The sequence below is a fragment of the Rhyacophila brunnea genome, unplaced genomic scaffold (assembly GCF_057557595.1).
Source record: "Rhyacophila brunnea isolate RB1 unplaced genomic scaffold, BYU_Rbru_1.0 scaffold_8, whole genome shotgun sequence".
Classification (NCBI taxonomy): domain Eukaryota; kingdom Metazoa; phylum Arthropoda; class Insecta; order Trichoptera; family Rhyacophilidae; genus Rhyacophila; species Rhyacophila brunnea.
The window spans coordinates 41,768,801-41,783,684 of record NW_028233350.1 but is presented as its reverse complement, the minus strand read 5'-3'; the positions used below and the strand labels follow the sequence as shown (position 1 = coordinate 41,783,684).

At 34.7% G+C, this 14,884-nt stretch overlaps 2 protein-coding genes across 2 annotated transcripts; one reads left to right on the top strand and one right to left on the bottom strand.

Moving 5' to 3' along the window:
* Positions 1 to 106: 106 nt before the first annotated feature.
* Positions 107 to 5,068, top strand: Pomp (proteasome maturation protein). The gene is made up of 4 exons (XM_085958499.1): positions 107 to 250; positions 346 to 504; positions 2,944 to 3,045; positions 4,745 to 5,068. Exons 1-4 carry the CDS (start codon positions 248 to 250, stop codon positions 4,904 to 4,906), a joined length of 426 nt encoding a protein of 141 aa, XP_085814625.1. The 5' UTR covers positions 107 to 247; the 3' UTR covers positions 4,907 to 5,068.
* A 4,378-nt stretch (positions 5,069 to 9,446) lies between these two features.
* Positions 9,447 to 10,748, bottom strand: LOC147064247 (glutamate receptor ionotropic, delta-2-like). The gene has a single exon (XM_085959062.1). It carries the CDS (start codon positions 10,746 to 10,748, stop codon positions 9,447 to 9,449), a length of 1,302 nt encoding a protein of 433 aa, XP_085815188.1.
* Between the last annotated feature and the right edge of the window lie 4,136 nt (positions 10,749 to 14,884).

Sequence of the window (14,884 nt, the reverse complement as noted above, 5' to 3'; positions counted from 1 at the left end):
AACCCCCAAATACTATAATTTTGGAGGCTCTGTACTATAATTCCACTTTCAAAATATGGCAACACTGTTGAAATCGTATTCCATTTTGAAATGTCACTGAATTCTCATTATTATCTATGATACTCATCGCTGTCGCTCGTTTCTGTCATTGTTTGATTGTTCTATAATATATTTTGCCGGCGATTCGTGAATATTATCACTGAATAATCAATTGTGCTTCATTGCAAAACTAATTGTTCATTACAAAATGGTGAGTGACAGGAATATTTCATTTAAAAGTCACCATTACAAAAATGAGAGGTTATTTATACATGACACGGCATTATTACATTTTTGTTGTTTCAGAGTTTCGCACTTCCTTCAGTAAAGGTGCAGCCGATTCAGGTCGCGAGCTTTGACATTCATGAGGGATCATTTGGCATTCCCGACCCTCTTACCCATGGATTGGCAGGCGCTAAATCAAAATTGGGATGCTCTCACCCTCTTGAGTTGTCAGAAAGAAATGTGAGCATTTGTGTACATATTTTATTCCGCAAGGGAAATTGCTAGCAATTTTGAGAAATATTATCTCTCGTACTATAACTTTACCGCATACTGTGTTGTATGTATATGTGAAGTCTTCAATTCAAATTTAAACATAATCATACATATTTGTTAAGTTTAAATGCAATCTTTTGTACACCTTGAGTCCCTATGTTATAACAACCAACCTTATAGTCATGCGTGGATTTACTGCTGGCAGTTAAGTATGTATTGTTGCAGTCATAATAAAAGGGAAATGTAAACACATTTTGTTTTGCAAGTTACAACACTGCATGTAGTCATCTAAAAAGTTTAGCGGCTTCTGTATTAGTACACCACACAGCACACACAAACATGGCATGTATCAACAACAAACGTGTCTCACTGACACTTGAAAAATGAGAGTGGTGTGATAATCAGCATTTTTGTGTGTAAACAGTTATTGTCCCGATAATATTTTACACCCACGATGACCGAGTGGCAGTGGCGAAGGGTGGAGGTAGGCTGTTAAGATTCGCTATAAATAGTTCACACTAAACTTTTTTAGTCATATGTATTTGTTTTTATTGAACTAAGACTACAATTTACTGACGATGTTGGTTAGTTTTTAAAAATCAATTAAACCATGCCTAAATGAAACCATAATAGTTTTGGTCTAATTTGGGCAATACGACAAAATTGAGCACACTTTTTCTTTCATAGTTATTTGTTTTCGTTGGATTAAAAATACATATTACACATATTGTTGGTTATTTTTTTAAATTCATTAAGCCCTGCCTAAACCAAACTATAATAAATAAAAAATATTATTCTATATATAAAATATTCAAAGTTATGTATGATTTAATTGTATAATGTTAGATATTTTATAGATAGACATGTATTTTTTGACTATTATCTATTATGGCTTGGTTTCTCAGGGTTTAATTAAATTTTAAAAACTAACCAACACTATCGGTAAAATGTAGTCTTATTTCAATGAAAACAAATATGTATATCTGAAAAAGTTTAATGTGCACTGTTTATGACGGATCTTAACAGCCTACCTCCACCCTTCGCCACTGCCGAGTGGCTTACATTGTTGTGGGTCCAAAGGTTCGAATCCTGGGTCTGGCAAATTCACATTGTTTGCCAATTTGTGTTTGAAGTCTATGAAGAGTATGCACCTAATAGGTTGAGCACGTAGCTAAAATTCATTTCTCTTAAAAACAAAATATGTTAATACAAACCTTCACCCTGTGGAGGCCCATACGACCCTATTAGAGTCGGACATGGTCAAAAGAAGAAAGAAGTCCATGCACCTGAACAGGCGTTATTATCTTTGACATGATCATAGACAACTGAACTTTAGGCATGAATAGACAGAGTAAAATTAATGAATACTTGTGGATACTGTATATTATTTACCTATATTAGTCATTTTAGATTTAAATGTAGGTATTGTAAAGTCATGTCCAGTTTACCATATTATTATCCATGCATCGTGATAATATTAGCTACTCTATTTATGGTTACTTTTTAAGACAGGCGAGAGACCTCCCCGTAAAGGAGCGCCAGTTAAAACTTCAAATGCATGGTGTTGCCTTTTGTGTAACTTTTACTAAATTTCATCAATTAGAATAGTAATCGATCAAATTGAATGTATTATAGGTATTATTATAAACTTACAGTGGCACCTATGAATAAAATTTGTAACTATTATTTTAAGCACACTTTGTCTACTGCAGATAACTGCAAGTTTTTAAATAAAATTTCATTCATACAAAAAATATATCTTCATCATTTATGCCACTACAAAGGTCTTAACCTCCTCCAAAAAGTTTTTCTATCCTGGACGATCCAGTGCTAATATTTTCAAGTTGCTTTGGCCGAGCATTCTTATATCTCTTTTACCACCGAGGGAGCGTACATAGCCTGTCTTGCTGATAACTCCTTTGCTGCCCTTCTAAGGAAGTAGGCAGTAACTGACTCTGACACACTTTCGAGATAAATGACATAATGTGTTTTTTGTGAATTAATAAAAAACTATGGTAATTTTTATAAGTACAATGTTAAAATACAAACAAAGTAATAATAAAAAAGCAGTAACTGCAATGAATGGGTGCAATTACTACCTTTTTGCTAAAAAATTTATTATTTTAGAAGATGTCTATTTTTCACTAAGGATTTTAACGGTATTTTAGTGATACATAATACTGCTTTTAAAGTGAACAGAATATAAAGCTTTCACAATTTTCTAACGGATGGCATTCATAACTCAATTTCACAAATTTTGCGAGTTACTGCCTTCTTTTTTGGAAGGGCAGTTTGGCATTCTATACACGTGGCCGCAAAAATGTATAATTAATATTATAGTTTGATACAAAAATGCAATATCATGGGCCAAGAATGAAGGTCTAATTTATTAATTATCTTTTACAGTATGCCTTAAACCAGGAAAGGATGAACCTAAACATGCTGCGTAACATTCAAGGACTGCATGCTCCACTTAAACTCACCATGGAATTGAAAGCTGTAAATAAGGTAAATAAATCAACTGAAATCAGTTGTAAATGTGGTTCCAAACGCATCATATTTAACCTGAACCTGTGAGTATTCTTTCGTCAAATTATCCAATAAACACCAATGTCGAGTAGTGGCAGTGCCCATCTCTGAATCCGTGGGTTCAAATACTGGTCCATTCAATTTCTGTTTGATCTGGAATGCCTATGCTCCATTGGCGCGCAAGTCAGACGATTTAGAATCTTAGGATTTTTTTTCGCATGGAGCACCCCAAACCTGCAGACTTTTAATTCTGCAGATCTGGTTTATTGGATTTCAAACATTTTGATATTTTATTCTCCGAGTTGCCAGAATCCGTTTGTAAATCTTTACATAAATGCAAATTGACATTAATCCGCAATTATTCGGACCGAAAAAAACCTGTAATTATTGTTCTAAACATTTTTATTGATTAGTTTGTTAATTTACATATTAGAAAATGAGAGATTTCATCGCCGTAGATGTCAAGGGAGCCAGTCCACAAAATCATATTGCTGAGAAACAGGCACTCAAAAGATTTTGTGTGACAAAAAAAAGTAACATTTTTTTATTGAACTTTTTTGTTTTTAAAGATATAACGGTGAAACTTTCAACATAGAATATACTTTGTGGTATTATCTTTTTATTATTTTGTACAAATAACTAAAAAAAATAGTATCTTAGAACTTATGTGTTATATCTCTGACCACTGAATATTGAAATGTACAAAAACTGTAGTGAAAAGAGTTTTGTGGCTTAAATCCATTGACCACTGCATCTTTGATGATTTTAAAATGCTTTTATGTACTTTACTCATTTTCGCCAAATTTGTGGCTTGACATCTACGGCGACGATTTATCAACTATATTTTTATTTCAATTTATGAATTTTTTAAAGAAAGCATAAAAATCCTATGCAAATTTGCATGTAAATAGCACATCATTTCGAGATATATTTGTAACTGTCGCGACTGTCAAAGTTCGACTTTTTAATTTGTTTGTTGATTTTCTGTTGGTCAGTAGTAGAACATAAACATATCGTACGACTTATTGTCTTCGGACTTTTGGCTCGTCAATTTGACCGCCTGCTTATGTCTTACAATTATTCCTCGTGAAAAAGTTGGGTTCCACTTAGCAGAAGCCCATATTATGTTCTCTGCCTAGGATCTAATTGGCTACCTATTATTTCGTATTGTGCCATCCCCTAACGGTGGTAGACTCCGATTTCTATAAGATGACATACATGTCATCGTGTCGCACTGACGATGGATTTAGCGGGGGGCGGACGTAATTCAGTGTTAAGATGCTGAAACGGGGGGAATTTAGTTCCACTAGTTCATAAAAGAACCGTGATGACGTGTACACCAGTTTGTAGAAATCGGATTCTAGGCTATTATTAGGGCGATCTTTGCCCTATCATCTGCCACCAGGAACAGTTCGATGGAACTGCACCTGAGTGAGTTGCAGTTGATCTGCACTGAGGTTCTTACCTTTTTACTATGTTTACCGTTAATCTTTCTTTGGATGACAGGTTGAGCAATGCTGTACTTTTGCCTTAATTTATAATTTGTAATGGAAATAAATAAATTAATAAATTTGGAATTTATTCTGCAGAGGATTGACCCCATCATTGATTATTCTATAGTTATTCTGTTCACATGTCTATATCAAAAAAAAATCTCAAAATCATTATTTTATTCCAGGTTGGCCGGCTCCCGTTTTTAGAAAGTTCACATGCACTTAGGGATTCCCTGACTGGCAACGATCTAAATATTGGATTTGAAGACTTTTTAAATACAGCCGAATTCAGAGAACAGATGGGTCAACCCCATGCCGTTGTTGAAAGATCTCTTGGTATTCTGTAATCTAACATAGCGATAAGTTGTGGCTGGGATTTTTATCTTATGTAATTTCACTTATATTAATTAATTGGTATTCTGTGTGGAAGATTTGTAACTAAATTATGAATAGATACAGATACAGTAATTCGAAACAGTCTCATTTATAATAAAATCATTGATAAGTAATACATTTTGTTTTAATTTACATACATATACAATTGAGGATTAGAAATGGTGTGGTTGTAGATAACAGAGTGTCTTTGCATTGGTTTTCAGGACAGGACAACGCGAAACTAATAATAATATTGGTATTTTAAAATTTGGGGTTTTTTTAAAACTTTTTTTGTTGTGACCAGATTAGGGTACACAATAGTTTTGATAAATAAAATAGTGCATACTGACAATAATTAAATGAATTTTATATTTTCATTGTAAAAAATACAGTACATAGTTGTATGTGTAACAACATTAAAGCTTATTAATATCGGGTTGTCTGGTCATCTTCGGATGGCAGTCTGTTTTGCAATTCGGTTTTTGTTAGACATAGTTCGAAATATAAACCTTGCCTATAGACCAGAGTCTGAACGTTTGGAAGTGATGTCAAAAAAGAACTACTAATTATTATATAACCCTGGTAAGATACTACATAATCCCCACGGTGGCCGCGCGGCTTAAGCTTTGGACTATCATGCCGTGGGTCCCAGGTTCGAATCCTGGGTCTGGCAAGTACACATATTGTTTTTCAATTTGTGTGTGAGTCAGGGTATGGACCTAATAGGTTGAGCAAGTGGCTGACATCCATTTCTCGTAAAAACAAAATATGTTAATACAAACCTCTACTCCGTGGAGGTCCATATGATCCTATTAGGATCGGAAATGGCAGGAAAAAAAGATACTACATACGTTTGTTACTTTTTTCGATAGGTACAAATGTGGCAAATTCGTTAAACTGAAACTTGCAAAGGTGATTTTTATAGGAAAATCACAGAACAATCTATCTGGGAGAACATTTAGCATACAGTAGAACCTCGATTATCCGGATCATTTTCATTAAGGCCATACCTCAGTTGAGACACGGTATAAAAAGATCGTCGCTAGGCGATGCGCGGGTCGCGGGTGCAAACGAGGCATGTCAAACCAAATATAATTTGTCTTATAAATCCAACATGTGTCCATTTAATGTTCTGTTTATTGTTTTATCAGTAACAATAATAATATATTCATTGACATGTTTTCTTTTTAAAGTAAATGGGTAACGTTTAAAGTCATCTATACACGATTTAAGAATTATTATGGCCGTCGCCATCACGAAGCAAAATGACGTGCTTCCAGCTCTACATTCTCTCACCGAATGGGAGCGAGTGCAAAATTTCGTTGCGCCTATGGTTGAAAATTATTTGCCGTTTCACTGATGAATCACCTTAAGACAAATTGGATATAATAATTGCTTTGAAACGCGGTGACTCGGGACGTTATCTATCTAATAGATATGGTGTCGGAACAGGTGTGTTAAAACCATTGAAAAGGCCCTTTCTCTTCACAATCAATGCATGGAGTTAGAAGAGAACTACTAAAATTATGAGCCAGTGAGTACTGTAAAACATCACTGTAATGCATTACTTGACAGTATTTTGGACAATATGAAAACGTAGAGAGGTCAAACAATGGAATCCTCCGTTGATCGCGAAATTTCGCTTATCGCGACTATGGTGTGATAGAGGTCTCTAAGCAAATGAAATGGCAATATGTTGGATATATCGTTCGGCAAGTGGACAAATGCTGTCATACAGTAGTACCCGAGGAGCACTTAACGTCCGTGGATGGACGAACCCATAAAGTTTGATGGATGTACGTGGCGGTGAAGAACCAAGGACCGAGAAGAGTGTAGAGAGATATATGGAGGCCTTCATCCAGCAGTGGATCGACCCCGGCTGATGATTATGATGATGATGAAACTGGGCATCAAAATGCAAGATAATTATTGATTAGTGATTCCAATTCCAAAGTGACTATGCCACCTTCAAATATTACAACAGAGTCAGAAGTGTCCGAAAAATGGTTGAAGTGTGTTAACCCAGATGATTTAGTAAGTTTTATATATTTAGGCTAACATATCTCGAAGAGTTTGTGTACAAAGGAGATCAGGATGAGGCAAGGGTTTACTCAATAAACATTTTTTCTAAGTTCCCTGTATATTTTATTATATGATCAATATTTTAGAATACTGACATTTTATTTTATTAAGAGAATCCCGCTAATCCGTGATAAATAACCATCATGATTTAAGTGCTTGGTAAATAAAATAAAAATCAAAGACATCAATCGATCCATAGATCTTTTGTTTAACGAACGCATACATTGGTCAAGTGAAAATTTTTGTCTATTTGATTTTCCTTCATATAGAACAGTGGTCTCCAAACTCAATAAGGATGTGAGCTACTTTCAGAAATTGAAATTTTCTGGTGAGCTACTTGTACATACTCCTTTATAATTTTTATTCATCGTCCTTTATCGTACCATACATAATATTATATTACTTTAAAAAAATTAGGACATCGGATTTCCAATAAAACATAAAATTAGTGCTTTAATTATTTATTTATAAACAAAATAATAATTGAAAAATATCTAGAAATAAGTGTGAGTAAAAGTAAAAATTATTAGTGAAAAGAATGGCATTCACTTTCCTCCACAAATTTTTCAATTCTGGGTGAGTGAATGGAATTATCAAGATGTACATCTGTGAGTCTGTTTCTACTTTTAACCACCTTCATAGTGGAAAGCGTTGATTTACATAAGAGGTAGAACAAAACAATTCTTTCATTTCATTTTGGAGTCCAATAATAAAATTTGAGAGGCAAATTTATAAATATATTAAAACATCCTACGCGAGCTACCGGTAGCTCGCAAGCGACCGTTTGGCGATCACTAATATAGAAGAAAACTATTATCATATATGCAAACCAATAAATTGTCAATTTTTAAAAGTATTAGTTTGTTCGTAATAAAAGGTGTTTTCACTAGGTGGCAGTCAGTGGCGGCCGGTGGTCTTCAGAATAGCATTTTTTGGTAGTGCGCAATGGTTTACCTTCTATACCCAGCATTGGAGCATAGGGCAAGCACAAGTTCGCGCCACTTCCCTCGGTCCAACGCCAACTCTTGCGTCTCCCGCCATGTCAGACCTGCAGCATGTAGGTCGCTTTTGTAGCACTGCTGCAGGGTGAGGGAGGGCCGGCCATGGCAACGAAACCCTTGAGGCTGTGCCATAAGGGTATGAAGTGTCACACTCTTTGGCGGCATCAGGAACACTTGTCCTAGCCACGTAAAGGTCGTAAAGCGTCTCTTCATGATTACATTAATCACCAAAGGCTGCCGTGTCAATAAGCTAAGATAATACTTAGTGTACAATAATGACTGTCGAACTTCTCAGAAGATAAATTAAATTTGTCTTTGTTTATTTATTCTATTTTTTAAAAAAGTTTTTAAACACTTGAATGATTTAATATCAATAAAGAAAAATAAATGTCACGGTTTATGGCTTAACGCTGTGAACAATGAATGCGTCAGCCAAATTGAACCGTTCTAAAAACGGATGACGACACTGGGTCACTTTGTCAATAGTGAATAGCAGTATATTTATTTCTTAAATTTCACATTATTATTAATTTAAGTGAAATTATAAAATGAACTAACATTACGTGGGTAATATTTATATTGTAAATCAGCGTTCATTCGAACTCAGATTTATTTCTAATGTATTTATATGTCATTAAAAGTATGTTTCTCTTATATTATCGTTCTTATTTATTATTCAGCTACGACCTACTACTCATGTAGTGCTGCTGTGTTTTTTTGAATTTTGATTTATTATATGAATGTATTTGAGTGGTTTAGAAATAAATGCGAGAGTTGGTATTTTCGTAAAAGTTTGGCGATTCATTAAATCTTAAATGTGAAATTGTTAAAAATTAACTCGCCAACATTGTTATAAAACCGAAACTGGCGTTTTTGTTTCTAGAGTCCTAATTTCGTGCGCCGATCATAAAGTGTGTAAAAAATGCTACACAAAACGCTACCCAGGAACATTGGACCACGGTTTAAGAAGTATACAATGACCTCATTGTAATCATGTGCAAACTGAAAATCTATTTGGATCGTAATCGCTTTGCGCCCATGAACGAAATATTGTTCATAATACTGCTACATGTTCTACTTCGCAAAGTGAGTGATACACATATGAATAACAATGAAAAGTTGAGCGATGTCTTCAAAAATGCAGGCGGTGCGTAGCACTTGCATGGTATTAGAGGAGCCGCCGCTGGTGGCAGTATACATTCCAATTTTAATTAAGTACCTACTTATTTTATTTTAAATCAAAAAAGCCATAGATAAAACACTTTAAAAAAAATACAAGCAATTTACTATGATTGGTACCTAATTATAATCTATGTGTCCCGAGTATGGAGAAAATTTTTGTTCAATTAGTGTGTGCTACTATACTGATTGATTATACCTAATGCATTTCTGCCATGTAAATGCCGGTTCATTTAATGATTGATTTACATTATTCACGAAATGTTTCTACACCATCAACATTATGTTTCGTATATTTTGAACTTATTAACTCTCCGACGAACACCAGTAGGGATATTATTTCACCGAAAATTAAAAGAATGAACGGTCCGATGAAATGTTCAAATTTGATAATCTTCGGCTTGTCCTCGATGGGAACCTTCGGCCAAGCGTAGTCCTCCAGCCACTTATCGATAAACCCCGCCTCGGATATTCGGTGAATCCAATAATTCACGGCGTCCAGCATGGGAGAGGACCTGGCGAAGGCTACAGTCACTATTTGAGATCTGAACGTCTCGTCGAGAATATTCAGAAACCCTTTTCCCCGAAATTTAAAATTTAATTCAGGTATACGAGGTTTCAGATGCAAGGCGGTACCTTTGATTTCTCCAGTAGCTATCTTTTCGGTGATCTCATCGTATTCGTTGTCAGTGTTGATGATGGTCATTCGTTTCAGAATGTACTGGACAATATCGTCGGTCACATTCACCATCAGATCGGCGGAAGTGTGTGTCCCGTAAAACGTATAATCCTGGTCGACCATATCTTTCATCGTGAACACCCTGTCTTCGTAGAAATCATGCGTAAGAAATCCGACCAGAGACCCTTGATAGATGTTTCGGAGGACCATGGACATCCACATCCAAACTGTGATCACGTAGCAGACGAATCTGCCGCTAGGCATATACTTAATGCCTATTCCCAGAGTCACCTGCCAAATCGTCATCGCGAGGTCTTTAATCTGGAACGATTCATCTTGAATTTTTTTCCGTAAAAATAAAAGAAGAAAAATCAACAAACAGAATACGCTCACAGTCAAAGTCCAGACGTAGACTTTGAAAGGCAAGATCATCTTTCTGGCGGGTGAATATTTTTCTTCTCGGCGTATCGCCCATACCAGATCGACGGTGTCGTAACCATAAGACACATCCAGTACAGGCAGTCTGCTAAGAGACGCTATGTACGCGCCGACGCCTATTTCTGCTCGGCCGTACACAAGATCTCCCGTCGCTCCGTTCCATTCTTTGCCTGTCCACAGGCCCCATCTGTACTCGTCAGTCGGTTCGATGATAACCCGGGTGAAATTCAACATTCTCGACAGACCTCTGACCAGATGCCCTTCCACCCCCGTGAGCTCAATGGTTCCGTTCAGTAAATGTCTGGTTATAACGTGAGGATACCGCATTATCGTAGTCACGTATATAGGACATCTATGCAGCTGTAATGTTTTCATAGCAAACAGATTGACGTCATTCTCAAACGACCCGTTTATCCATCTATCGATCTCCACCATTTCAGATAACCCACACGATACATTGTTGTACGGATAAAACGAAAAGACAGTCGGAATGCTATCAATAGACGTGACAATCAAAGCGTTAATCATCTTGAGTGACCAGCATTCGTTAATAATATCTTGAACATTGTCATAAACGACACGTGGATGTTTCGATGCGTTCTTAATGACGATAATTATCCTCCCGGTATAGGAATACTTATCAGGCGTGATCAGATCAAGGTTCTCGCGAAATTTTCTGGCTGTTTCGGTTATTACAATAAAATTTTGCGAGGAGGCACGAAAATTTGTCGAGACATCCTGAACGATTGTAATAGCAGCGTACTTTGCTAGATAACGCACAATAAAATTAACTGTTTCCTGCATTATGGCGTTGTCGATCGAGGAGCACTTCTGTACTTTGCTTCCCGACGCCAGGACCAAGGGGACTTTTGCCAAGCGTTGGAAATACTGTCTAGCAATGTATGACACGCATTGTCCTATGTTCCTGTTTATTACGAAAGATTCGTCACGCTTTCTCAGGTTTTGATAAATAAATTTGTTAGACAATGTGAAGTTGAAACACAACGTAAAGAATAATAAGCTCGTCCAGTTCATTTTCAGGAACTTTTGATAAATCTGTCGGCTATGTTTAAGGAAAAAAAGATGAATGCTTAATATAAAACAGTAAAATATTCAAAAGTAATGTTTTATCTTTGAAATGAACATGGTCGTAAATTGTGGTGTCAAAGATTCTAAAACATGCAATAACAATGACAAATATAATATTAACAGTTTCTACAAAATTCAATTTGTGTCAACCACCGTAATCATGTGACAGAATGTCCACTTCCAATGCCGTGGGTTGCAGGTTTAATTTTCATTACTGGTAATTTCACATGTCATTTTTTAAATGTGTTTAGATTGAGCATATATCATAAAAAAAATCTTAAGAAACATCTTGGAGCCCGCGGCCAAGATCCGTACTTTATTGTTAAGCCAATAAAAAAGCTATCTTGACTATATCAATGATGGATCCCATTGATCATTTAATCAGTACCCCACCCCAAATACTAATATTTTTCAATTTTTAGTGATGTTACTCGACGGCAAATTAATCTGGCAAGACAGTTTCCGAATGCATTTTTTTATTGCTAAACCATTGCAAATCATAATAAATTACAAATATGTAACGGTAGTCATATGGCAGAATGGACCATCTGCAAATTTTTCTGTTATTAAGGGCGGACGTGCTCAGCGTGGGTCAAAATGGAGCTTTTATTCTATTTTCAAAGCATGATCCTGGACATTCCTTAAACGTTGTAGATAATCTATTTATATAATTTTGAAGCTTTCTTATCCTTTATATTTATTTTAAACGTTTGATGACTGCATAAAGTATTTTTATTACATAAAATAGTATTCTTTTAAACCTCTCGCTCTAATGTTTTAGAATATAGTCATATTTCAGTACATAAATGTGCAGTGGTGGTCCACGGTGGCCGCGCGGCATAAGCGTTGGACTATAAAGCCGTGGGTCCCAGGTTCGAATCCTGGGTCTGGCAAGTACACATATTGTTTTTCAATTTGTGTGTGTCAGGGTATGGACCTAATAGGTTGAGCAAGTGGCTGACATCCATTTCTCGTAAAAAACAAAATCTGTCAATACAAACCTCCACTCTGTGGAGGCCCATATGATCCTATCAGGATCGGACATGGTCGAAAAAAAAAAAAAATAATTTATGTCGACCTTATTATAGTGAAATATTTACGATAAAAAATTATAATGATAATCTCTGTGATCCCAAATTTGACAGGAATTAGGCATTTTATTATTCAAAAAATGGGCAAGATTAACGCATTTGAAGATAATTCTAAAGATACTAATTATAAGCTATGTCTTTGACCATCAAGTGTAATTAATTATCCTACGAATAATGATTGCTTTATAATAAATATTGACCTAAGAATAAGGTAGTGTTTTTTTGAAATATGCCATTTTTTTGGCATTCCCCAGTGATTAAGCTACAACATACGGCCGTAGCCATAAACGGACAAACTAAAACTGAAGTAGAGAGTAAGAACATGTTAACGCGCGTGTTTGAACATGTACCGTAAAAGATTTTTTTTTCGGTTAGGTACATGTTCAAACACATGTTCTTACTCTCTACTTCAGTTTTAGTTTGTCAATATACTTTTTTATCGTAAATATTTCACTATAATAATGTCGACATAAATTATACTGATAGTTTTATAAATGCGTTTAAAAATTAATAAAAGTAAAAAATCTTAACACCACTGCACATTTATGTACTGAAATATGACTATATTCTAAAACATTAGAGCGAGAGGTTTAAAAGAATACTATTTTATGTAATAAAAATACTTTATGCAGTCATCAAACGTTTAAAATAAATATAAAGGATAAGAAAGCTTCAAAATTATATAAATAGATTATCTACAACGTTTAAGGAATGTCCAGGATCATGCTTTGAAAATAGAACAAAAGCTGCATTTTGACCTACGCTAAAATATTGTCAAATATCTCGTTTAAACCGAATATGATTATTTTTTTCTTTAAACTAAACAAATAACACCCCAACAGGTTAAACAATACTACAATTTTATGTATATCACTCAATAATTTTGTTTACTAGAGTAAATTGAAATCTTATTTCTGCTCTCCTGTACATTGAAAATGACAGATGGTCCTTTCTGCCATCTGACTACCGAGATACCACAAAAAAATTTTACATCTGAATGAGATCATAATAGTATGCAATAATTTCTGACATGTTGTGATTATTAAAATTTTACGAGCCTCTGTGCTATTCAATATTCAAAACAGCCAACTGCGTGTCAAATTTCCAATATCGTAAATGAAACAACTCCGCTCATTATATAAATTATCTTTATATTATAAAAGGGAAGCTAAAATAGTGTATTAATTCATAGTGCAGCTAATTTGTAACAAAAAAAATTGGAATTGTTTTGCTCGATATAAATTATTAAGTTTCTTCTCCTTCCTGAACAATTTGCCCAAATGGAGTTAGCCGGTTTACATTCGAAATGTCCATCATCTTGTAATCTGTTAAAAACAAATACCTTACAAAGAAAAATAAAAAAAACAGTTTGATGAAGTCTGTAATAAATACAATCGTACAAGGAGTGATCAAAAACCGTTTTAGTTACTAATGAATACTATTTACATTTCCAACATGCAATGTGGGGTGGGGAAAATCCATTAGTGCACTGATTTTGATTATTGTATCCATTTTGAATGAAAGTAAAAGTTGATATTATTGCAAAAATATATAACCTTTGCATTGCGTGCCTAATGACTTCCATTAAACAACAAACAACGTGCATTTATTCAAATGGCGTAGATAATTGCATGGATTATGTAGCAGTTTAGTACTACGTATATGTTATATCAGATTTGAAAAAGATTATCTGCGATAGTGCATGTATATCTATCAGTGGCGAAGGGTGGAGGTAGGCTGTTAAGATCCGCCATAAATAGTGTACATTAAACTTTTTCAGACATACATATTTGTTTTCATTGAAATAAGACTACAATTTACAGATAGTGTTGGTTAGATTTTAAAATTCAATTAAACCCTGAGAAACCAAGCCATAATAGATAATAGTCAAAAAATACATGTATATCTATAAAATATCTAAAATTATGCAATTAAATCATACATAACTTTGAGTATTTTATAGATAGAATAATATTTTTTATTTATTCTAGTTTGGTTTACGCAGGGCTTAATGAATTAAAAAAATGAACCAACAATATGTCTAATATGTAGTTTTAATCCAACGAAAACAAATAACTATGAATGAAAAAGTGTGCACAATTTTGTCGTATCGCCCAAATTAGACCAAATCTATTATGGTTTCGTTTAGGCAGGGTTTAATTGATTTTTAAAAACTAACTAACACCATCTGTAAATTGTAGTCTTAGTTCAATAAAAACCAATACATATGCCTAACAAAGTTTAGTGTGCACTATTTATAGCGAATCTTAACAGCCTACCTCCACCCTTCGCCACTGATATCTATTATCTATGCTATTTTTATAATATATGCAGCCGATACTGTAATGAATTGAGATCAATAATTGGCCAACCTTAATCAATTGCCCGCCA

What these genes read in the sequence shown, in the direction of transcription:
- Pomp (XM_085958499.1), top strand. An exon ending in TTGAGTTGTCAGAAAGAAAT is followed by an intron (nt 505 to 2,943) that starts GTGAGCATTTGT and finishes TATCTTTTACAG; the next exon opens with TATGCCTTAAACCAGGAAAG. An exon ending in AATTGAAAGCTGTAAATAAG is followed by an intron (nt 3,046 to 4,744) that starts GTAAATAAATCA and finishes ATTTTATTCCAG; the next exon opens with GTTGGCCGGCTCCCGTTTTT.
- LOC147064247 (XM_085959062.1), bottom strand. Translation starts at nt 10,748, where the DNA reads ATGGTGGAGATCGATAGATGGATAAACGGGTCGTTTGAGAATGACGTC.